At 36.7% G+C, this 23,093-nt stretch overlaps 6 protein-coding genes, 2 long non-coding RNA genes and 1 other non-coding gene across 12 annotated transcripts in view; 4 read left to right on the top strand and 5 right to left on the bottom strand.

Moving 5' to 3' along the window:
- Positions 1–139: 139 nt before the first annotated feature.
- Positions 140–211, top strand: Trnaa-cgc. Its single transcript has one exon. It is a non-coding gene; the product is annotated as a tRNA-Ala (tRNA).
- A 386-nt stretch (positions 212–597) lies between these two features.
- Positions 598–4,272, bottom strand: LOC114875104. Of its 2 annotated transcripts, none has more exons than XR_006829727.1 (2): positions 1,509–4,272; positions 598–1,378 (listed from the first exon to the last, which is right to left on the bottom strand). It is a non-coding gene; the product is annotated as an uncharacterized LOC114875104 (long non-coding RNA). The 2 variants fall into 2 exon arrangements; XR_003789201.2 differs by having other exon boundaries at positions 3,922–4,272.
- Positions 4,273–5,021: 749 nt separating this feature from the next.
- On the top strand, positions 5,022–20,586 carry LOC123988122. Of its 2 annotated transcripts, none has more exons than XR_006829664.1 (3): positions 5,022–5,558; positions 6,196–6,303; positions 20,499–20,586. It is a non-coding gene; the product is annotated as an uncharacterized LOC123988122 (long non-coding RNA). The 2 variants fall into 2 exon arrangements; XR_006829665.1 differs by lacking the exon at positions 5,022–5,558 and adding an exon at positions 6,031–6,116.
- LOC114875081 (vacuolar protein sorting-associated protein 51 homolog) lies at positions 8,388–11,666 on the bottom strand. The gene is made up of 10 exons (XM_029185001.2): positions 11,506–11,666; positions 11,297–11,431; positions 10,996–11,217; positions 10,306–10,901; positions 10,016–10,229; positions 9,712–9,936; positions 9,301–9,632; positions 9,057–9,234; positions 8,724–8,836; positions 8,388–8,659 (listed from the first exon to the last, which is right to left on the bottom strand). The coding sequence occupies exons 1-10, from the start codon at positions 11,584–11,586 to the stop codon at positions 8,512–8,514; spliced, it is 2,244 nt and encodes a 747-aa protein (XP_029040834.1). The 5' UTR covers positions 11,587–11,666; the 3' UTR covers positions 8,388–8,511.
- On the top strand, positions 11,707–14,086 carry LOC114875085. The gene has a single exon (XM_029185008.2). It carries the CDS (start codon positions 12,112–12,114, stop codon positions 14,044–14,046), a length of 1,935 nt encoding a protein of 644 aa, XP_029040841.1. The 5' UTR covers positions 11,707–12,111; the 3' UTR covers positions 14,047–14,086.
- Positions 14,718–15,120, bottom strand: LOC114875092. The gene is made up of 2 exons (XM_029185018.2): positions 14,982–15,120; positions 14,718–14,902 (listed from the first exon to the last, which is right to left on the bottom strand). The coding sequence occupies exons 1-2, from the start codon at positions 15,118–15,120 to the stop codon at positions 14,718–14,720; spliced, it is 324 nt and encodes a 107-aa protein (XP_029040851.1).
- LOC114875088 (charged multivesicular body protein 3) lies at positions 15,356–16,705 on the bottom strand. Its single transcript, XM_029185012.2, has 4 exons — positions 16,575–16,705; positions 16,455–16,515; positions 15,989–16,383; positions 15,356–15,907 (listed from the first exon to the last, which is right to left on the bottom strand). Exons 1-4 carry the CDS (start codon positions 16,617–16,619, stop codon positions 15,743–15,745), a joined length of 666 nt encoding a protein of 221 aa, XP_029040845.1. The 5' UTR covers positions 16,620–16,705; the 3' UTR covers positions 15,356–15,742.
- LOC114875101 lies at positions 16,767–22,861 on the bottom strand. Of its 2 annotated transcripts, XR_006829663.1 has the most exons (3): positions 22,665–22,861; positions 16,967–20,612; positions 16,767–16,837 (listed from the first exon to the last, which is right to left on the bottom strand). XR_006829663.1 is itself a non-coding variant. In XM_046287043.1 (2 exons), exons 1-2 carry the CDS (start codon positions 22,775–22,777, stop codon positions 17,036–17,038), a joined length of 3,690 nt encoding a protein of 1,229 aa, XP_046142999.1. In that variant the 5' UTR covers positions 22,778–22,861; the 3' UTR covers positions 16,866–17,035. The 2 variants fall into 2 exon arrangements, 1 of the variants encoding a protein (XP_046142999.1); XM_046287043.1 differs by lacking the exon at positions 16,767–16,837 and having other exon boundaries at positions 16,866–20,612.
- The window catches only part of LOC114875078 (protein Skeletor, isoforms D/E-like), a 226,049-nt gene continuing 223,546 nt past the window's right edge, over positions 20,591–23,093 (top strand). The window contains 2 exon segments of the mRNA XM_029184999.2: positions 20,591–20,674; positions 21,458–21,735. The gene's annotated coding sequence lies outside the window, so the exon portion shown is untranslated.

The following is a 23,093-nucleotide window of genomic DNA, read 5'->3' as shown; positions in this document are numbered from 1 at the left end:
AATATATTTAAAAATACAAAATTAGATTGGACGATCTTATTTTTTAATATACAATAAAGTAAAATTGATTCTTTGTTTATTTTTATTTAAAATAAAATTATGCGCTACTTCTTCAAAGCGAAAGAAGCTCTACTTAAATGGGGGTGTAACTCAGTGGTAGAGTGTCTGCTTCGCATGCTGAAAGTCCTGGGTTCAAATCCCAGCTCCTCCAAGACAACTTTTTTTTTTCATTTTTTCATAAAAACAATTTTATGTTGTACTATACGCAACTGCGATATAATGAACTGCAATATTGCTTGAAAGATACTCCAATTCAAATAGAAGTATCAGCATATGAACGAAGAAGTAGATGTGCGTCCCGACCCATTGATAAGCACTTGAGCAGCAGGAGATATGGTAATTTCTAACCCAACCTAATCACTCCTGCGGCACTAGTACTTAGGAACAGGACAGGATTTATGATCCATTGATCGTAGTCCATCTTCATCTTATGATTCCATCGACAGTCATATTATTCCTTGGGCATGTTACTTGAAATCCCTATAATAAACGGTATCGCACAGAATTAATCAATAAAAATATTACTTCAAGAAGAGAGAGAGAAAAAATAGCCAGTGTATTAGTTCTTGCACAGTTAGGCCTATTCTTCATTGACAAACAATGAAGAGCCTTGTTCACGGTATGACTGCATTCGTGTATTCAAGAACGTATTAATACGGTGAAATATATTACACGGTAATATGGTTGAAATTGTAACAAATGAAATTATCCTGTAAGAAAATCCTAATGTAACGTAAGTGAGTATGATTCGCTATAATTTAGCGCAAGATTAGATAATCGACAGAAGAATACAGTAGCCCCATAGATATTGCGTGACACATTCGCTATGCGTACGCTATAATCGTTTTACGAAACGGACAGAAGTCCTAAGTCAATAAAGTTACCCTATTTATAAGAATTAGCGCGCTAATAGACAGATTTTTTTCAAAAATATAAAGTTGTTACTAACCGGTACCGATAGTAAAAATTTACGTCATAGTTATTAGCCCGGACGTGGTACCGTATACTATGTATCGTGCAAACTATAATGACGCGTTGACACACCGTGGTACTCATTGAAGCGACCTCGAGAAGTCATTAAAGTCGCCCACTATTGTAGCCTCTTCGTTCTTTCTTCCCTTCTTCCTTCTCTCCAAGAAATTTCAAACGCAAAGCAGCACCACATCGCATTGAAACCTGTTGCTTCAGTCCTCGCAATGCTCTGAATCAGAGATCCTTTTCTTCTAACGAAAAGGTGCATCCAAAGGTGCCGGGGACTTCGATTAACACGTCCCTGCTCTCGTTATTAGACCTTACTTAAATTCGTCGATCGGTTCCGCTGCAAAATACAAGAAAGAAGAGAAAGTGAATTTCCTAGTTATTTTGAGAAAGTAAAATGAAACGGATATCATGAATAATAATATCGTCTACGGAAATGCGTGCACTCGAGATAGAGAGAGGGAGCCTACAATCGAATCTTTGATTTCGTCGGTACGCGTCCCTCCGTATAACGCTTCTCGTTTCATCAAACATCGTATTCATCCGTCTCACTAGTCGTGGTACGAGTCGATGGATCTGGTCAGCACGATCTTTTTCGAACAAATTTCTCCGAGACTTCTGTTTGATGATTCACAGCGCTAGCGAAGCATAGAAGTAACAACCACCGAACTTCTTCATCATCTTCTTCTTCTATTCGTCGTTATCGAATAGTTGTGTATCCGCAGAACGAAATGGACTGCTGTTGCGAGAATGTCGAGTTAAAAATGCAAATCCATCGTAAGCCAAAGAGGATTACTAGAAGATGTCGCGGGTCTTGCAGATTCAGCTGGACGCGCGGCCCCTTCTGCCACGCATCTTGCACGCATAATGCGCGCGCGCGCTTGCTCTTCTCTTGCTGGTAGCGCTTCGTTTTTTCCTCTCTTCGACGGAGATCAGACGTATGAAAGAGAAAAAGTACGTTGAATGGCGAACGAGGAGAAAGATAAAACGGATACGTAAGAGGATCGGAAGAAAGAAGCGAAGAATTCCAGAAAAGGGGAAGTCGCGAACCATCGGACCAGAGAGAAGAAGGGGAAAATAGAGGGAGTAGTAGACCAATTAACGTTAATTTCTGTTAATGTCGGCTCCCTCTGGGTGTTCGTGAAATAGCTCGTCAACTTATTAGGCAACGATGCGCAAATTGTGGGTGGATGACAGACGGGAGGGAAAAGAAGATTCCGAGAAGCGGAGGAGGGTCCCAGGAACGAAAGAGAAAAAAGAAAAATGCGATTCGTGCCTCGAAAAGATACTTGAGAAAAATCCTACCGACACGCGGTTGGGAAAAAATCTCGCGGTGCCACGAGAAAGCCTGGACCGCTGTGTGTCTCGTCGCGACCGAAAGCGTTGTTCTATTTTAAGAGCGACGAGTCTTTCGTATCAAGATCGGGATATAGTTTACGATTTTCCCGTAACTGTCTCGACGGACACAATTTTTCGCCTTACAATTATTGCGTCATTCCCGACGACAGGAGAGACCTAGATTGAGAAGATGCAACAGGTAACAGGAAGCTGCGAATAAACTCTCTGGTCTCCGGCATCGTTACCGTTTTCGCTTTGAACCTACACGTTCAAAGTTCTCTCGTTAAAAACTTTATTTCATCGATGCTACTCAGATTCTAGGACCTTCGACTTTCTTCGGAGACCGTTCTCTCGTGTTTCTAGACATTATCGTACGCGTCGGGGTCAAGAAGTCGCAAAGATAAAAGCGAACCACGGTTCCGGGTACCATTATGTTCAGAACAACCAAATCATGCCTTTAATTACAATGTATGTAGAGCATGTTGTACATATTTGTAACATGTAAGGAAGAATCGTTTGTTTTCGTAGGTGGACTACGATGCTTGTCGTTTCCTTGATCGACACCGAGGATCGTGTCGGTGCATTTTCCTTCTCGTTTTATTTCTCGAGGCTTCGATATGTTTGTCAAGTGTCAGGTTGGAACGATACTTTTGCGGGGTTACATGTGCGGTCGCGTGCGATCTCGTTTCAGATGTAAACCGAGTATGGAAAAACATAAGTATGTAGTTGGGAGCAATCGAGTTTTGAGGAGCACGCAAACGGCCTATGTATCTTCGGGAATGAAAGAAAACCGAGCCATGATAAAGGATCGTGTATCGGTGTTAGGATTATGCAGAGTATGTTTTCTACCGAACAATCGAAAGAAGATAAATCTGAACGATCGTCGGTAAGAATTACACCGAAATCGGCGAATGTTTCTCGCAAAATGGATTAATAATGGTTTCCGCTTATCGGAGGTGACTTTAGTGGTTAGGAGTTAATCTTGTTTGCGTGGTCGTGAACGTATTTACGAGGGAAATAAGACGAAAGTTACTTTGATATCTAATCCATACAAACAAGTCGATTTTTCTTAAACACGTGATTTACGTTGTTGTTATTCTTATTTTTAATAAAGCTAATAGCTATGCGAATGATTCCTAAAAACAATATATATTATTAGGCTCCTGTACTATGTTTAACATTCAAGAGTAATCGTGTCGTACATGACCGAACAATCGAAGGAAATCTCATGACCTTTAGCTTCTATTCAACATTACTGGTCATTGATGCGTTCTTCCGTCGTTATTAATGTAATAACACGATGCGTTTAGCTCTTCGGAATCGTCATCGTTTGCTACGATCTCACCCAGTGACCTCGGAATATCGTTGAGATCTTTCGTGAACACTGCACTGATTTTATCTAGACTCGATTTCGAAGAGAAGTGCGAAAACTATTTGGAGCTCGATCGATCAATGAAAAAGTTAACAACAGGAAATGCACGGTAATCACAAGAAACATGATCTCGAATGAAATACGAAACGCCACTAGGAATGAATGAGTATTACCATACGTGCGAAGCGTATGTTGAAAAATAAGCGTTCCCGCTCGGAACATTATTTTCACGTGACTTTTCCGCGTTCCTGCACAATTCTTCCTTTTAATTTAACGAACTGCTCTTCGTTCGATTCGATCCAACAATTTCAAACATTCGCGACAGATCCGCGACGTTAAACGGGGATAAATTGAAAAAAAAAAACGCGAGCTTAGCACTGAACGATCTCGTTGGAACCGACAAATATCGCGGGCAAACTCGTGACAAGTGGTCGTTTCTTCTCACGCGAGTCATTTGTTTCAAGAGTTACAATTATTTGAAAAAAAAAAAAAAAAGAAACACGCGCACGACACATGCGATACGACAGCAGACCGACGACTGAGCGATAAACTGTTCTTGATTGGCTTAATATAGTCGGACGAGCGCTGTAATTGGCCGCTCCTTGCCGCGCGGGAAATGATTGGTCAATTTAATCCTAGAAGCACGGTGCATTAAGCATTCAACCAGCGTTCAGTACCTATTAACGGTTCGCAAGAGAGGCACTGCCACTGCCACCGCCATCGTTTTCTGTGCTGTGTGACGGTACACCCAGTCACGATGGTGGTGTATATGGTTCTTTCTTTATCTTCTTCTGCATACTATGGCCTCCAAACCTCTCCACCCCCGTCTAACCTCATCATCCTCTCTTTTTTTCTCTCTTACCATCGTTCCAAATCAATTTACCAATTGAAATCAGTGCCGGACAGTGAAGAATCGCGTCACTGAATGGTCGGCCAACCGACGGGCAATATGCGTCTCCCCTGTGCCTGCCTTCCATCGCTTGTTATCAAACCATTCACCGACTGACCAAATCCTTATTGCCTTGCCTTGGCGCACGATTTGAATCGCGCGGCTGACGACACAACCGTTCGCTAGATTCTCTCTATTGAGAGTGCTTTTCAACCTTCGCTTACCGCCAATTCAATTATTCCGCCGTATCGAAATACAATTCGAAATCGAACTGTACAGGAACGAACGTTTAATACGTCGAAAATGTTCGAATATAATAAAGAAAGTAGTTATATTTCAAATTCACGACATAGAAATTGTATTAAATCATTGTTTTATGCACGATTTATTTCCTTATTTGAAATTAGTACAATATCTTTTGAATGTACTACATTAACCATAACCTATGAACGTAGGTTAGTAGGTATTAATATTGTAACAAAAATAAATCATTGGTCACATTTAAAAATACGTATGAAATTAAAAAGAATAATTTAATGTAATATTCTTACAAAATTTAACAAATATATGTTTTTTTAAACAACCTTGATTTGATATCAGCAGTACCTTCTATGAGAACCGCGGACTCGAACGATGAAGCGTTCGTGGCGCTGATTGGCCGAGAGATATCCTTTCGATTCTCCTCGTTTCCGGTTCGGTGTATTCGGAAGTGATGTTCCCGCGTCCCTCTTAGTCGTTTTCCGTGTATATTTTACTTTTGGAGGTGTAATAAGTGGCTCTTTGCTAAAAATCAATCAATAAAGTCTCGGTAATAAATCGTGTGATATTAGTAACGCGTTTATAGTTCTCGATTAACTGAAAACAGACGAAACCGTTTTCAACGTCCTGAAGGCTCCCACGCGCCATGTTCTGACCGCGCAGGTAAGATTTACATCCAACTTCATCGGTTAAAAATACTAAATTTAACACCGAAACTGCTATCTAATGGTATTTGTTGAAATATTTGGCAAAATATTTTCGAAATATTGTAGCTGTTACTTGTCTGTATGAAAAGTAATCGTGTCGAGGTGAATTTGTAGAATATCACCTACGGCACTACTACTTAGCAAACAGACAAGCAAATTTTCTTGGGCTCTGCAATCCTTGACAATTGCTTTCTGACTGCGTTACACGAAATTTAGGCCCAAATATATATGCCGGGATGGGTCTAATTTTCCTAGTCATTAGTCACACGATATTTCTTATCGCATTTCATGCTTACTTTTCCTTTCGATTTACCATGGAAATCATGACCGAAGGAACGTTCTCGATCGAAAAGTTATTTACCAATAGGGTAGTTGTTCGATTTATCGATACCGTTCCGCGAGACACCTGCCGAGAAGATAGTTTAATTTGTGAACGTAGCAACGAGCGCGTTAATTTCCCGCCCATTATTACGGTCACAAATCGAAATATCTTCTTTAATTCGAATTCTTTCCTGTAAATAATACGAAAAAGCTCATATATATTGTTTAAACATTCGTATCCGTATTTCTAACTTCGTTTGTTTCTGTTTCAGAAAAGTAAAAGTGAATTAGAAGATTTGAAATCGTTCTCACATTCAACATTATCAACAATCTCTACGTACCTTGTCCTGTTGCGTCCAAACATCGTTTCTCATCGTAATGTAAGTAAATAGAATAAATACATAGTATCCCAAATAGATCCATCAGTTTAAATAGTTGGTCATGATGGTGAATCATCTGTATCGAAGTTCTTGAAAGTTGTCCTTTTTCCACACGCGTGTTTCTCGACCGTCAAAGGCTATCGACGTCGAGGCTAGAAATTCGTTGAGCAAATAATTGGTCGAAGGGCCGTGAGCTGGTTCGTCCGTGCAAATTGACGAAGAATGACGGGTAGTCATATACAGGGAGTTTAATGGAGGAAAAGGACAACTTGCCGATTGTGTATGCGATCCGTGTGCCCCTATGGCACCGAATGCGTTACGTGCTGCAGCACCAATCGCTCCATAGAAATAGTTTGGTCATTTCGTGATAATCGTCATACGAGGCCTGGCTGGAGATAGATTCACGCTCGATTTTCTCATGCGGGTCCATTTTACTGATTTAAAACGATCTAAGCCACGCGCCTCGTACCTTTTATTAGTATACAATCCCTGTGTTACGTGGCCTTTTCTTCCATCGACGACGATCCATTGTGCATCGATTACGACGGCTACTTTCATTTAGTCTCGTCTAAATAAAACGTGAATCGATATCACGTTGTCCGGTCAGTCTTCTTGAACCCTCTATACGATCAGAATTTTTGTACATTTACATTAAATTATTATAAAAGTTGATATTACGGGATTACTGATAATGGTACATAAATGATTAGACCGTTGCAGATTAGAAAATATTTAAACATCATCGCATATGGAGGGCACGTTGATATTTGTAATCATGCTATTTCTTATAAACAACACTCACCTGTTCTGCAAGGATACTTTGATTAGTATTGTATTTTAGATAATTTTTTTTTTTTTTTTGGTACACAAGTAACACAATTGTACACAATTTCGTTGTTCGTCAACATCTATATGGCAACGGTTTAAGTCGAAATGAGCGTGTCGTCGGAAATCCAGCTCGCAACATGCAGAGGCCACACGTGCACAGGTGTTTTCGGAGATCACGTGTGCCACAGATGCCTTTACAACGCGATATAGCTGTTCTGGTCTTGTGGAATATATATTTGACTTGTCTTAGATCGAAATAGATACTTACGGTTCGAATTCTGTTCTTCTTACACAGATTAAATGTAGATTATACAAATTTCATAGGGATTGTTCCCCGTGGCGCAAACATTTCGAGGATTGTATAGATGAATAATGTAGGAACCATCGGTGATTGGCACTATCAATTAATGAAGGGAAATCAATTTTAGAAAAGTTCATAATTCCATTCTGGTCGTATTCTGAATAATTGCAACTATAAATGTTGACAATAACAGTGATGGCAAAGGCAGACTCCGTGGCCGACAGAGCCGAGTGAAATTTAGTGAATTTTCCTTGGATTTCCAGGGAAAATTCATGATTGAACGAGGGAATGGCCCCGGTCGAGCAATTTAGAAGAGTTTATTAAATTGGGTAGAATGCTGTGCGTAGGCCTACGCCGGATACTCGGAGAATGAATCTCATCCAACGAGAGGAAGTTCGAATTAACTCGAGCCACTGCCAAGGGGGTACAACTGAACCCCATATACCATAAACTCTTGTCCCATTTATTCTTTGCACATTTAACGATTCAATCGTTTCAACATTCTTCATTTTCAAACAAATTTAAATTGAAATTTAGATTAAATTTCTATTAGCCATCTTAGAAATTTCATATGGTTCTTTTTGAATTCGATAATCCTCTCAAAACGCAAAACAAGAATAGCATGCCATTTTTATGATGGTAATTATTTAGAAAACAAAATTGATAATAGAGTTCGAAAGTGCAGGATGTAGAAGAGAATTAAGACTTATTAGAATCATTTGACCCTGCTTCTTTATAGCTTACTAAGACTTTGATGAGTTTATTTTATCCCGGATAGGTGGGGAGGGCAAAGGAAAAGAGATGAAAGATCGTATTGTTAAAGAAGGAAAGACAGAAAAGTATGTCGTGCATCGTGTTACTTGAATTAGTAGTACTTTGACGCTATGCTTCAGCCCCGTAGCGTTCGATCTGCGTGGGCGATCATGCGAATTAACAATTAGCCCAGAGATAGGTCTTTTCATTTCTGGAATTCTTTAGAAAATTTATTTATGAAATGTACAATAATAGTAATCAATAAATATCTTTAATCTTTACACGCAACAATACTAAAGACTGTACAATATATCCCGATAATGTTACTACGTCATTCGCATATTTAACATTGATAATGGTTCGCTGTTCGCTCTCTCACAAATAATATCCACGACACTTGGCTCCATTAAAACTGGTTCCAAACACCTATGTACAGCGCTTCCAAGTATTTCATCCAGTAAAAAATGAACAACACTGTAATAAAAATTTCATATTAAATAGTTTCAATTGTAGAGTAAATTCATCTTTGCAAACTTACTTTTCATCTGAGACGAATCTCCATAAATATAGTTGCAAATAATGGGTGTCGACTTGAATTTGTTGTAGACCGTATTTACTAAAAGTTCTTAGTCTGACGCATTCCAGAAAAGTCTGCGGACAAAGAGAGAGGAATCTTTATCGTTAGTTTCGAGCTAAGTGTTGATTCTTGATAGTGATAAATGAACAAAGTATGTTGCGTAGTATGCAGTAGACGTAGAATAAAGGTATCCTCGCGATGCAAAGTGGATAATGACTGTGCTATTTTATCATTGTAACTGCTCGAACAGCACCTGTTTCTATTACGGTACCGTGCCTGCTAAAAGTATTTTACCTTTAAACTGATCTTGATGATCCCGGTTAAAATGGAGGCTTTGTTAAATTGAACCGACGAGAATATCTCTATACGTTCAGAAAATAATTTGTGAATGTTTGTCATCAACGAAGAGTCTATATGACTGGGCGTGTACGATGACCAGCTAGATCTGTAGTGATGTCTCGAAACACTCACGCTGAAATAAACAAACAAATCATTTACTGATACTATTATTCATCGTATGACAAACAGAATTTTGTACCTGTGTGTTTTTCTACTGCTGTCGCTGCTTCTGTCGACTTGACCGTCCGAATCGTCGTACAAAGCAGCAACTTGTGTATCAATTTTTGTTATGTCCTCTACGACTCTCTTCATTACAGATCTAACTGTTCTTGGCTCGATTGTGTGTAACCAATCTCTTGTCTCCACGGATATTCTTAACATTTGTGATACCGCTAAACCTTGAATACGAACATAATGGTTTAATAGACTTTGTGCCGCTTCTTGAAACTTTTCGCATATCTCTGAGTCAGTTGTTACGTTTGCAGCTGATGTATACTGTTCGATGTTAAACAAATCATTGGTGGTAGTAAGCTGTAATTGAAAAATTTAGGATCATCTACGTATCTTAAAGTTAGAGCTGTTTAAATTACATTCGCATCATTCATTTTACCAAATACTTGACGTTGTTCTCTTTGTATTCAATACACATTTTGCTCAATAAGAGTAGGAGAGTAGGTGGAAACTTTGGAATATCGGATCCAGTACAGAATCCACTTGCTGTAGCCATTAAATGATGTAGAAATCCAACCACTAGGCCTTCTCTAACTTCGTCCACACAAAAGTCTTGTAGAAATTGTGTCTTTAAATTGAATGACAAATCCGGTTGCAAAAATACCTGAAATTTTATTATTCCAAATCAGTTGGTATCGATTGATTAGGATTATAAGAAACAACATTAAAGATAATAGACAAACCAATAGATCTTGTAAGACACCTTTAACTTTTTCAATAGTAGGCATAATAAGTAATGCTTGAAGCTCGGCTAAACTACCATCTTCTTCTTGTGAAACTTTAGTTGCCAATATTTGTCTTACTTTAACGAGTCCCTCACTTAGGTGAGACTTTAAACTGTCCAAGTGATTACGGCATTGTTTTCTACCTGCGTTGACAACAATGTCTGTACCTATCCTAGTAAATAACAGTATATACTTTAGCGTATATTCTGCTTTTTGATAATTTCATTAAAAGTTTATATTTTTATTACCTTGCAAAGTCTGTTTCTTTGCACAGCATATTCATAGCCTGTAGCCTCCTGTGAAATTTATCCAGTGCTCTTACTAACACTGCTGTATCGGCTACATTTTCTACCCTCTTTCCAATAAGATCAAAATACTTTTTCATATTTCTCATGATAAAATTATTTAAACGTGCGATAGCTTTTGTATCAAAATCATCTGTGAACTGGTTATCTTCTACCGGTGGTCTGTTTATGAACATATCATTGTAGGATGCAACAATAAGACATAAGTCGCTAAGAAAACCAGAACTAGCCATATCTACAAATTCTATGATATCATTTTCACACATATCTTTTAGAATGTCTAATTGTTCCATTAATCTTCCATCTGCATGTGTTAAAAATTCAGCACACAAAGAGTCAGCTGGTTCTTTTAACTGTAATAAAAGATCTACATTTTCTGCTAAGGATTTAGTTGATGCATCTCTTTTATGAAACTGCATCCTTAATCTTGATTTCAGTTCCTCCAGAATATCTTCACAGTCTTTTTGTATTCCTTGAAATGAAGGCATATTGCCGTATTGATTTAATACTCTTTGTGCATGAATATAATCTTGTACCGCCTAAGATAAATAAGAGAAAGGGCCCTTTAATTAATATCTTTAATATCTAAATTAAATGAAACATATAATTCATAGCACAAAATGAAATGTAGACCTGTCTATAGTTTTCTTCGTTCATTTTATCTTTCAAGTTACCAGGCAATTTGAATAGAAATTGCAACTTTTTTAAGAGAGCATGAACTGAAGATAATTTCGAAATTTGTTGCCTTGTTCCTTGCAATGTTGATGAAATCTGTTCTGAAAAAGAAGTAATACTGTCCATGTTTTTTGCCAATAGGTCCATACTCTCTTCCATTTCTTTGAAATCAGTTTTCATCTAAATAATAGATAAACACACTGCATGTTATTAATATATCAGATGTCTTAAATTTAATTGCTAAAGCACCTGGATTTACCTTTCTGATGGTGTCTGTAGCAGATATGAATTTATTATAATTTTCATATACTAATGTTTGCATATCAGAGTGTAATGTTTGGGTATTTTTTATAATTTCTGCTTCATGATCCATAATCTGTTTCAAAGTACATTCCTGTAATAGAAGCAACATTGTCTTTTACTGTCAGACAACCACAAGATGTAATGAAAATACAAAAGTAAACTTACTTTTAATAATTTTTGAAAGTACATATCAGGATTAAAATGTTGTCCATTAATATCATATGGGTTATTAGAATTTTCTGCCATATCTTTAGCTTTTCTATTGCAACTAAACTACTTTGACAGTAGGAGCTTTGTAGAATGTTAGGTTAGTGTATTGCCAAGTTGAGGATGTAATATTTTATGAAAGGTTAGGTAAAAGACGCTGTAACGAGTAACATAACCTTTCACGAACTTTTGGAAAAAATGCAACAAGTGCAATAAAGTGTAAAGAAAGTGACTTTTTAATGTTCGCTTATAAAGATAAAGTGTATTAAAGTAAATGTTGATCTGTTGTACTTTCTTAATATTACTGCACTTCATGAATACGTTTGATACATAAGACTTATGCAGTATCAAGAAAAGAATGAAGAGGTTATTGTATCTTATTATTGAATTTTATTATTCAAACATCATAAAAGTACATCGTATACAAAAGGATTATGAAAAAATAATTTAACTGTAATCATTTAAGACTGTGTTTTTTATTATAAGGAGAAGAGAACTTATGATTTTGTCACAAGATGAGATACTTTATTTGACGAAAGTATAGAATAAAAATTAAATAGAAAAATGCCACATCCATGTGTTGTATGTGGACGTTCGCGTATGAATCCAAATAATAGGGAAGAAGAATATATGTTTTTTGGATTTCCTGTTAATGATGAAGCTCGATGTAGAAAGTGGTTGGAATTCTGTTGCCGCGAAGATTTATATAAACTTACAAAAAAGCAGTTGCTTCAACGAATGATTTGTTCCAAGCATTTCGAACAAAAGGATTTTGTAAATGAATATCTTGATAGATTAAATTGCATCGCAGTACCTTCTATTTACGATCCTAAACAAAGTTTATACAATATAACTTGCGTATTGTGCGGTCGTTCACGTAGAGATCCACCAGGTTTGGATTATGATGGTGCAACTTTCCATCATTTTCCTGGTGAAGAATTTCGATGCTTAAAATGGCTGGATTTTGTTGGTGTAGATTCATATTACAGACTGACGAGAAAAGAAATTTTATTCTGTTACATCTGTTCAAAACATTTTGACCATTCCCAATTTATGCCTGGATACAAAAGCAGATTGGTAGACAATGCTATTCCCAATATTCGCAATCCTGATCAATTGAATGGATCTGAAGAATATATTATGGAATTTGTATCTGATACAAAATCATATAGTCCATCAGAGAAACATAAAAAGTTAGAACCTTTACCACCTGCTGTGTTAGAAAGTCAAGCATGCGCTGCCTGTGGTAGATCAAGATCTGATCCAAAGAATAAAATAGAAAGATATAAATTTCATCCATTTCCTGCATATGAGATTGGAAGATGTTTGAGGTGGTGTCAATTTTTAGGCAGAGAGGATTTATTGAAGATGTCTCCAAATCAAATAAGGAAATTAGTATTGTGTTCAAAACATTTTCAAACAGGGCAAAATTTTCATAAAATAGGACCATGCGATGCAGTTCCAACTATAAGGGATGTATCACAGTTAAACTCAGTCAATTCGACAGAACAGGTTGAAGATGAACAAGATGTGTTAGAGGAATCTAATTGTACTAATCCTGGTAAAGGAATTAAAAAACAAGGTTTCTTAAGACCCTTAGTATCTAGTAAAAAACCAAAGGTAGATAATAAGCCTACACCTCTTGCAAAAAAGCGTGGGAAATCTAAAAGGCCAACACTTATTAACATTCCAAGGCCTGATCCTAATAATATTGAAAATCGTGTGATAAAAAAATTACCGCTTCCTCCTACTTCTAACTGGAAAATCCAATTTACAGATCAGTTCCAACCCATAACAATATCTAATAATATTACATCAAATATTACAAATAATATTCAAGGCAACATAAAGAAAGTGATCTTACCATTCACCGGTGACATATCAAATTTAGGTGCTCCTATTCCAGTGCATAGTTTATCTAGCATACCTCCAGGTTTACTAATTAAGATAGATCTTCCTGAACAAGATCAACAAAAATCAGTGAAAGCTAACAAAAAGCAAACTAGAACAAAAATTACTCATACTTCTACTAACTCTAATGAAACTGATCCAAGGCAACAAGTATGGATGAAAAATGGTCAAGCAACAGTTACATTGCCAGTAATAAAACAGATTAAGCAAGAGACAGATAAAAACTTAGTTGAGTTTCTTTCAATTTCTCCAGAAGAAACAGAGAATAAAATAACTTCTGAAGAATTAGAAGTACACGAAGAAGTTATTTTACCACACGCATTAGAAGTGTTGGATGAGGAAGCAATTAATGTAAAGGAGGATCACTTTTACGAGGACTTTGAAGAAGTAGAATGTTTATCTCCGAAAGAAGAAAAACCCATACGACGTAAAAAAGTTTCAGGGACAATGCGTAGAACAATGTTTCCAATTAGAAGTGAAGTTAAATATTTTTTACGCAAACTCGCACCTCATATGCATAGACTTCCTAGAAAAGCCAGAGCACAGATAAAACTATCGATCGTTAATATGGTGATCGATCACTTGTAAATGTACTGAAACACAAATAAATGATAAATTTTTAAGAATATATATAGTTACACATAAATATTATGGATTTATGCACACTATACGACTATTTGTATATTAAAAGTGACCAGGTATATACTCTACAAACAGTGATAATTAAAATATGTATATATTATTTTTATTATATATTTATAACACGATGGTGATAGGCATGATAATAACAGTAATAATAATATTAGGCTAAAATAACAAAAAAATTTTGTAGAGTACAAATACAAATAGTTTGGTCATTTTTGCATCATTTGTTTTTATGATTGTTGAAACATATATATTTTTAAACGAAAGAAATATTAGAATGTTGCAGAAATTTATGAAAACATCACATTTTATTTTGAAACCATATTAAAAAACACATGTTATATCTGAAGCTTTTAATAGGAAAGAATTATAATTTTACTGTGTATATTTATGTGAACATATTTCTATTCATGCGTATGTAAATACAAACATTTATACATAGAGTTACAACTATTATGTTGCAAAAAATATATGTAAAAAGATTTATTGTATAATGAGTTTTTGTGAAAAAATATTGAAATATAGGATACCATTAATTTAAGTATGTATATTTCGTTAATTTAGATATTCTGTAAATAGTTGTGGTAAATTATTTGCGATATATAGCAATAGAATCAAAATTCTAGTTTGATGTCCTTTAGCGGTATTAGGTCTGATACTAGAGGTACCCATATTTTGTCTACACTTTGAGCATTAATATCTAATTTTGTTCGAGAATAATCAAGCATAGGTTTCGAAAACTCTTCATTTAATTTGATAGGATTCTTTATCCACAAAACCTTTGCTGAAGCAATTGGTTCTAACATAAATTAAGGAATTTAAAATACCGTTTAATAATTTATATCGTTGCATATTAATGCATTTATACTTTTGCTCACCTACATTCATTTTGGGTAGTGAATAGTGTCGCGATCCAATACTGTAAAACATAAATTTATTTAGTATTTCTTGATGTTCTTTACATTCACACAATATACCAAGAGGATGTTCTAAACAATTATCAGATTTTGGGTACATAATTTGTTATGGAATACAAGTATTTCTATCATTTTATAGCTGAAAACAATGAAGTTGGAAACATTCGAACCAAGTAACTTCAAACAACAGAAAGATTGTAAATTTATACAATATATCAAGTTCTAATTTTAATTGAAATTGATGGTATTCTTTACTCACCTTGCTGTTATCGAATTCTATGTTTTCGTATTATCGAAATTTAAATAGAAGGTGTGAACAGAAAATGCACAAATGATAACAATCAAAATTAATGTTTTATGTATAATACATATTAATACGCGGTGTTACAGCTATAATTAACTTAAGCAATGTGTGTTTTAAACTTAATACACTTAAGAAGCCAGCTTCTCTATATCTATGGCTATAGTATCTTGTACAGATTATAAAAGCTGGATACAGAAACGATATTAAGAGAATAAAAGTTTTTCTCTTTTTGTAATACTTCATCTTTATTTTTTTGGTTACTCAGTATAAAAGCATTATTCAGATACTTCGAATGATAGTATCTAATTTCACTGGGCATCCATTCCATGTTGTTTGTACGTTTTGTATGCATATGCTTAATTAGTGCAGGTAGATTTCAACACAAAATTAATATAAACAGGTTATTTACATATTATACCTAACTACGAAGACTTTGAAGTCTCATTTTCATTTCTTCGAGTTCTTTATCATCTACTTCTTCCCCTTCTTCTTCAGCAGATGTAGATGCTACAACTGATCCTGGGGTTTCTGTAACAACTGCAGGTGCAGTACCTAACTGGCCCGCTGTAACTTCCCATAAAATCTGTAATACATATTCAACATTATAAGGCTATATTCTTTTTTAGGTATTCCTGAAACATTTGATTATATAGTTAGAAATTACTTTATCTATTTCCTCATCTGCCTCATCTTCCACTTCTTCAGAGTCTTCTATAGAGTCCATAGTTTCATCCAACATTTCTTCAATAATTCCAGCTTTCATCATTTCTTTTGACAGTTCTCTCATTGTAGCAGCTACTTCTGGTACCCTGACTAATGACTGCATTGCTTGCATTACTTCTGTAGATTTTGACACAGAACCTGCTACTCTAATAGTAGCCAACTGATTTTTCATTTGCAAAGAAATAGAGTTCAAGTGAGCTTTTGATGTATAGATTTTGTTGCAAGTTTTACGGGCACGTATGATTTCCTTTGCAAGTATTTTGCATACATCCTTATCACCTTTCTTAGCTGCTTCTTTTAGGGAACGTTTTACTTTCTCCTCTTCCCGTTGAATTGCTGTCTCATAAATAAATATAATCTCTCATATCGGAGTGTACTCTAATGAAAGATTACTTGCAATAACTTACCTCTAACCTGTCTGTCGAGTTGATAACCCTCCTTCCTTAATTTATGTGTCCATTCTTGAACCTGAAATACGATTTCATGTAAAAATTGAACAACTGATCAGAGTTCGTTTCAATTCTAACCATTTCTTTTGGATTTCTTTCCTGGGATTTGCCAAACAAACCCATTCTCTTGCTATGTTGACAGACGTTCAAACCTGCCAAACATAACCAAATTACCAGTTACCTTCCATCGATTCGAGTTAACCATTGAGGATTACGTCACTCAATGACTCACCTCCGATGGTAATAGATCACAAAGATCAGAAATCGATAATAATAATATCAAATGGGAGGATTTACTTTATTTATCAGGTAGTAACTCTTTATTTTATCTCTATATTACACTAAACAAATTAAAAAAGATATAATGAAATATAAAAAGAAGTATTAAAATCATTATAGCTAGGTAAATTATAAAATAGGTGTAACATTTTAATTTTATAGAACATAGTTTAGTCGGAAAGGGGTCTAACCTTAAATTTAAATTATCGCTGTCTTCGCGGTCTGTCATTCGATAATAAAAAATTATTTTAAAAAACCATTTATCGTTTAGGCGATGCATTTAAAATGATATTTTTCAACCAGTTCAATATACTTTTCACTATTTCTACTCGTTTGTTCACGTTTTCATCGGTGTTGCGTTGACGTCGGTACCTATCAAAGTTTTTCTTCTCTTCTCTTTGCATTTGGTACTCGTAACTCGTCGCATCTTCCTTTCTATCATTATTTACCCTTTTCGTTTGATCGTTATCAGAGATCGCGTGAATGGTCAACAGATCACGAAGATGATCAGCGTCCCCCTTGTTCTTTTCTTCATTTTTCAAATTCCTCTTACGTTCATCAATCTTGTTCTTCGCGTCTAAATTCCACGGTGCTTGCGCCCTCTCCAAATTCAAAGACAGATTGTATCTTCTCGCGAAACTCTCCACGGGCATCGAGAAAATGTGCAAGCTTTCATCGGTTAAATCACGTTTCCTTCGTTCGTTCGATAAAATTGATCTTGTCGATTCATCGTCGCTGATTATTTTCCTCCTGCTCGACCAGATTCCTCCGTCATCATCGTTCGTGTCCGAGTTTCTTCGGACCGTGCGAACAACGTTACCTTTCACAGGCACGCAACAAGGGCATTCCTTGTTTAGAAGGTGTTCACAGAATCTCCTTGATATCGATAAAGCGTACGAGCCATCGTTCAATTTTCGGATTTCTAATGGTAGCTTCACGCCGTCACCGATATAGTACAGCTCGGAATTTTTAAGACTCTTCACTTCGTCCGCATCATTTCTGTTCTTCAGAGAGATTTTCCCCAAATAAGCGAGATCGTGTTCAGAACCAACGTCTTCGAACGAACGCTGTTCTTCATTCGAACCTACGTTCTCCATTCCTACCAATGCTTTGTCCTCATCTTCACCATTTTCTTGATCAGTCGAGGACTCTTGATTTCTTGGAGCATCTGCCACGTTGGACTGAGTTTCACTGCAGCTGGATTTATAATTTGGTACCTCTGGTGGTTCTTCTGAGTTCGATATCATTGAACCACCATCTTTTGCCATTCCAACTACACCATCATCCATGGCGTGTTCCTCAGCATCCTCTTTATTCAAATTGTCTTCTTGAACTTCTGAGTTTTCTGTATTAAGGGATTTCGGAGTTGAAGATTCATGTTCCTTGGTGTCATCCACGCCTGCCTCGTCTTTGGCGATGTCTAATAACTTTTTCATATCGATATTCGATACGTCGAGGCTGTCCGATGCTGGTGTATCTTCTGTCATCGTATCATCTTCATTTTGTTCGTTCTCTGTTTGCATAAGGCTCAGTTCTTGGTTCAGAGTGCTTCGAATCATCGAATCGTCCACAGGTTCTTCGTTTCCTGGCTCGAAAGTGTTTCGAACGCTTTCCACGATCATGTTTTGGACGGCAGGATGTTTGGCAGCTTCCAAACCTACTGCTGGATCCCGAAGAAAACTTCTGACAGAAGCTTGTACCTTTCCCAAACTCGTTGGAGCACGAGTTTCGTCGGTTTCTGGTGCAACAGTTACCGCGGCGGTCACCCATTTTCCATCTTTGAATTGATGTTCCTCGACGGTCATCGGCGGAAGTTCCGTCTTTGGAATGGGTGCAGCGGACAACATGTGTCTTAAAGCGTTCCTGATCATGCTGTTCGTCTTGTCGCTGTCGAAGATCTTTCTGTCGATGGTGATTATCTTCGACATACGATCCTTCACCTTCTCCATGATCGTCTGCTCGATCCGCGGCATGGTCAGAACACTCTTCAAATTCGGAATCCCCACGATTTCCGGTAGAAATTCCTCGTTGTGCGTGGAACCAACCGTCTCCTCGGACGAGCCTTCGTTAGCGAAATCATTAACTACCGATTTTATTGTGCCTTGCAATAAGGAATTGTCACAAAACGGCAGCGATTGGTGCGATTCATCGTTTGTACCTTCAGCATTGTCCGTTTTCAGCGATGATCCAACGAGAGAAGAATCTTCTTTCGAATCTGAATACTTGGTTGCTTGTTCATTTACAAAATCATTCTGTTCTGTCGGGTAATCATTTTCAGAATCAGCAGGGTATGATAATTCATCTATCGAAGAACCTACCGAAGTCTCCTCTTCAGCTTCTTCGTCATTAACTTCTTCTTCTGGCGATTCAATCGTCTCTTCATTTTGAAAATACTCTTCTCCGTTCTCTTTGGATGCGTCAGTTTCATCTGGAGGCGTTAAATCTTCGTGAACTGACCCGATTGTTTCTTCCATAGGAGAAGCTTTTCCAGTTTCTTCTTCAGTTTCATGTTCCATGTTCTGATTTAATCCATCGTTTGCAGACTCTGGATTGCTTTCTCCCAACACAACGTCTCTTCCTTCATTATTTCCTCCATCCAAGTCTGTGTTGCCTAATTTCGTCCTTTCTCCACTTGCTTGATCTTCTTCAGGAGTGTTCGAAGGACTCTGCAAGTTCACGTTGTGATCTTGATCCTCGCCGGTGACACGAAAATCATCGTAACCAGTTGGACCACCTTCAGTTTCATCGGTGTACGCTTTCGAAGTGAAATACGCGTTGGTTACCTCCTTGATTTCAGAGTAATCCAACACTCCACTGCCCGTCGTTTCGTATTCGTTTTCCTGCCGGGTTGATTTTGGCTCGGTAGCCTGCACGTTTGAATCTTCCGGTTGCGAAGCATCCTCGGGGATAAATGGTTCTTCCTCGTCGATGGAATTTTCCGTTGCTTGCTCGGAGGGATTCGAGTGTGCGGATTGTAAATTGTTGTCGTAAACATTGGTAGCTTCTTGTTGATCGTTCCTTGGAGTGTTTTCCGTCGATTGGGACAGAGTTTGGCCAAGCATGTTCGAAGGACACTGAGATTGCCCAACGATTTGTTGATCCTCGTTAAAATCACTTTGTTGACCAATCGGCGCTTGTTGGCCAACGATCGAATCGGGTTTAACGGCAGCCGAATTCAATGGAAGGTTGAATTTTGTTGGCTTTCCTTGAGGATCCACGCGATGAACGTACGGGACGTACGGCATCCTTTCTCGCCCTTTTTGTTGTAGAATAGGGTGGTTTATTTTAGGACGTAAATTTGTAGGATGTTGAGGAACGCTGGTATGCGATTTCTTCGGTAAAATTGGTCGATGAGGAACGTTTGTAGGTATCGGTTTATGTTTGCTGCCTACGAGCATGTTGCTATCGTCAATTTTTTTTTCTGGTTTAATTTTCTTAGGGGATGGTTGTGATTTCGAGTCAAGCGTTTGATCATTTTCTTTTTCGGCTGCGGGATCCTCTTTCTGTTGGCAGTAACATATGTATTTCCCATCGTCGTATACATCGGTTTTCGTCAGCGGATTCCTTTGCGAAGCACCGACGATTTCGTCTCTAGATTTTAAACGATTTTGTATCGCTCTTAAAATCCCTTCTTTTTTAGACAAAGGCGGAGAAACTCTCTCTGCACGAATCGGAGTTTTGCAACGCTTTCGTTTTTGACTGTGACCCTCGGTTTCTTTGCAGTCGATCTCTTCCTTCTCTTCGGATGTTGGCATGAGAACCAACAAACTCCTCTTTGCGCTTAGCTTGGGGTCAGATACGTCCCCGTCGTGGAGCAACGGAATACTTGGGGTGACTCTGGAAACGAAAAATTTCATCATTTTCCAAGGAACATTTGTGGAAACATTATATTTACTTTGGTAGGCATAACTTATATAATAGCATCTCATAATTAACATTTACAATGTTAATACAGTGGTACCTCGATATACGTCTGCTTTGGAATACAGTGAGTCACAAAATTAGTGGCACACCATTTAAAACAGAATACCTCGTTTAAAATTGAACCAAATGACGAAGTTTTTTGTGAAGCTATAAAAACTAATATTCTAAGATATTTAATTAAATGCGCTGACCGATTTCGATGAAATTTTCAGCATAGACATAACTTATTTGAATCTACGAAAGATATATTTTAAATTTTCATTACGGGCTCAAATAAGAAAGTTAAAAAGTTGCTTTTTACTATTTTTTTTCACGATTTCGACAAACTAATTTTTTAAAAACAACAAAAGTACATATCTTAGTAAATTAATTTTTATAGATTCTCAAAATGCCTCAAGTCATTTGGTTCAATTTCAAATGAGGTATTCTGTTTTAAATGGTGTGCCTATAATTTTGTGACTCACTGTATGTCCAATTCGGTATACGTCGTGTTTGAACGTGACAAATTTTAATCAGGGTTGTTTAAACAGGGTTTAAATTATTTTACAACCCCATTAATATGGGTATAATATCAATAGGAGTTTTTTTTTACATGAGAACGGATTAATCATTTTTACATTACTTCTTATGGGAAAGGTTGGTTTGGTATACGTCCTATTCGATGTAAGTCCAAACACCAGGTATGGAAAAAATCGTATACCGAGGTACCACTGTAAATGTTGAATAGTTTGAAACATTATAAATTTCTTTGTTTTCAGAGTGGGAAGTTCTAAGTTTCAAAAGTAAACAGACTAGAAATACGACTCCTTGATATCATTCGAGGAACGTTCAAAAACAAAAATTTACCCTGCTCGAGCAAGGTGATTCTCGTTTAGTACAAGTTCGACTCCCGACCCGATAACACGTGTTGCTTCGTTCTAAACGTTATACGTATTAGTGAAGTGTGATTTCATCAAATGGATATTCCTCAACCATCATGGTTTTTTTTCCCATGAGAGATGAACTCAGCCATGGAGGGATGGATCGTCGCATCTCGGTGAGTGTTTGCATATATAAATAAATTATTATTTAATTTTTTGCTGTCATTGATTGTGTAATAATTGCGAGTCGATCACTCATTGTTTTTTATTATTATTATTACATTTCGATCTTTGTTTAATTTAATCTATTATTTTAAAATGTTATAAAAATTGTTCGGTACATGTGCACCGTTCGAAATCGTATGACACGGGTATGAATTATATTGAATCGAGGATTTCTTGCGAATTCGAAATTTTATCTTGGCTCAGCTTGAACGTGAAATGTAATTTAAGCGTAGCTGACGGTAACAGTTGCGCCAGCGTCGCTTTTCAAATGACTAACATACTTTCGCGTCTACGATCCAACGGGCTACCAGCCTCACCATGATTCGGAATTCGTCCAAGAAGGAACTCGTTTGAAAAACTGAAAGAATGTTCCGATGTACTCCCCTGGAAAGCTAGATAAATGGTGCGGGATAAGGGAAATTTATGAGGGAACGGATCGTGCATCTATGGCCTGCTGAAATATATTCTTAGAGAAATTTGTTGAATGATCTTTCGTAAATGCTAGCCTACCGCATACGTTCTTCTATCTAAGAAGGGCTACATTTTTAGAATATTAAATTAAACCTCGGATAAATCTCTTGTACGGTTAATCAAAGTTTCCGTATATTTATTAGATTGTATCATTTTTCATATCCATGGTTGCGATGCTCGGTAGAAAATTCACGTGATCTTTTTAAAATTAATTATTTAAAATAAAAGTATCAATTGCTACATTTTTAGAATACTAAATTAAACCTCGGATAAATCTCTTGTACGGTCAATCAAAGTTTCCGTATATTTATTAGATTGTATCATTTTTCATATCCATGGTTGCGATGCTCGGTAGAAAATTCACGTGTTCTTTTTAAAATTAATTATTTAAAATAAAAGTATCAATTACCTTGAGTCGGTTGGGTTTTCGACGTCTTCATTGTTTACAGATCCGATGCTTTTCGAGCACACTGTTGTAATAAGTGTGAAAAGTATCGAATAGATAATAACCGAGCGACGCATAACGATCACGGAAATCACTCGTTTTCAACTTTCCGTGTTAACATTAACTGTTTTTCTCTCTTGATCGAAATCGAAGTGAACGGTATCAAGAGCGATCGGTAACTGTACCTCTCGATGATCTCACTCATATATGGGATAAAAATTGCCTACATGTTTTGATGTTTTCTTATTGCAAAATTCATTATGCCGTGTTGCAATTATACTGCTGTAAGTTTATTATACATTTCGTAGTATCTGGAACAGCACAGCAAATCATGTGAATGAAAACAAATCTGAATTTTATTTTATTTATTTTTTTTTGTTTATTTTATATTCG

This window comes from Osmia bicornis, chromosome 9 (assembly GCF_907164935.1).
Source record: "Osmia bicornis bicornis chromosome 9, iOsmBic2.1, whole genome shotgun sequence".
Classification (NCBI taxonomy): domain Eukaryota; kingdom Metazoa; phylum Arthropoda; class Insecta; order Hymenoptera; family Megachilidae; genus Osmia; species Osmia bicornis.
This window is presented reverse-complemented; position numbering and strand designations above follow the sequence as displayed.

Bases quoted from the DNA above. Each gene is read 5' to 3' on its own strand.
- LOC114875081 (XM_029185001.2), bottom strand. From the start codon at position 11,586: ATGGCAGAAAATTCTAATAACCCATATGATATTAATGGACAACATTTT. The intron at 11,218-11,296 runs GTAAATCCAGGT...TCTATTATTTAG, and splicing joins CTACAGACACCATCAGAAAG to ATGAAAACTGATTTCAAAGA. The intron at 8,660-8,723 runs GTAAGTTTGCAA...TTTTTATTACAG, and splicing joins AGATTCGTCTCAGATGAAAA to TGTTGTTCATTTTTTACTGG.
- LOC114875085 (XM_029185008.2), top strand. From the start codon at position 12,112: ATGCCACATCCATGTGTTGTATGTGGACGTTCGCGTATGAATCCAAAT.
- LOC114875092 (XM_029185018.2), bottom strand. From the start codon at position 15,120: ATGTACCCAAAATCTGATAATTGTTTAGAACATCCTCTTGGTATATTG. The intron at 14,903-14,981 runs GTGAGCAAAAGT...AATTTATGTTAG, and splicing joins ACTACCCAAAATGAATGTAG to AACCAATTGCTTCAGCAAAG.
- LOC114875088 (XM_029185012.2), bottom strand. From the start codon at position 16,619: ATGGGTTTGTTTGGCAAATCCCAGGAAAGAAATCCAAAAGAAATG. The intron at 16,516-16,574 runs GTTAGAATTGAA...ATCGTATTTCAG, and splicing joins AAAGAAATCCAAAAGAAATG to GTTCAAGAATGGACACATAA. The intron at 15,908-15,988 runs GTAATTTCTAAC...TATGTATTACAG, and splicing joins CAGATGAGGAAATAGATAAA to ATTTTATGGGAAGTTACAGC.
- LOC114875101 (XM_046287043.1), bottom strand. From the start codon at position 22,777: ATGCGTCGCTCGGTTATTATCTATTCGATACTTTTCACACTTATTACA. The intron at 20,613-22,664 runs GTAATTGATACT...TTTCGTTTCCAG, and splicing joins GAAAACCCAACCGACTCAAG to AGTCACCCCAAGTATTCCGT.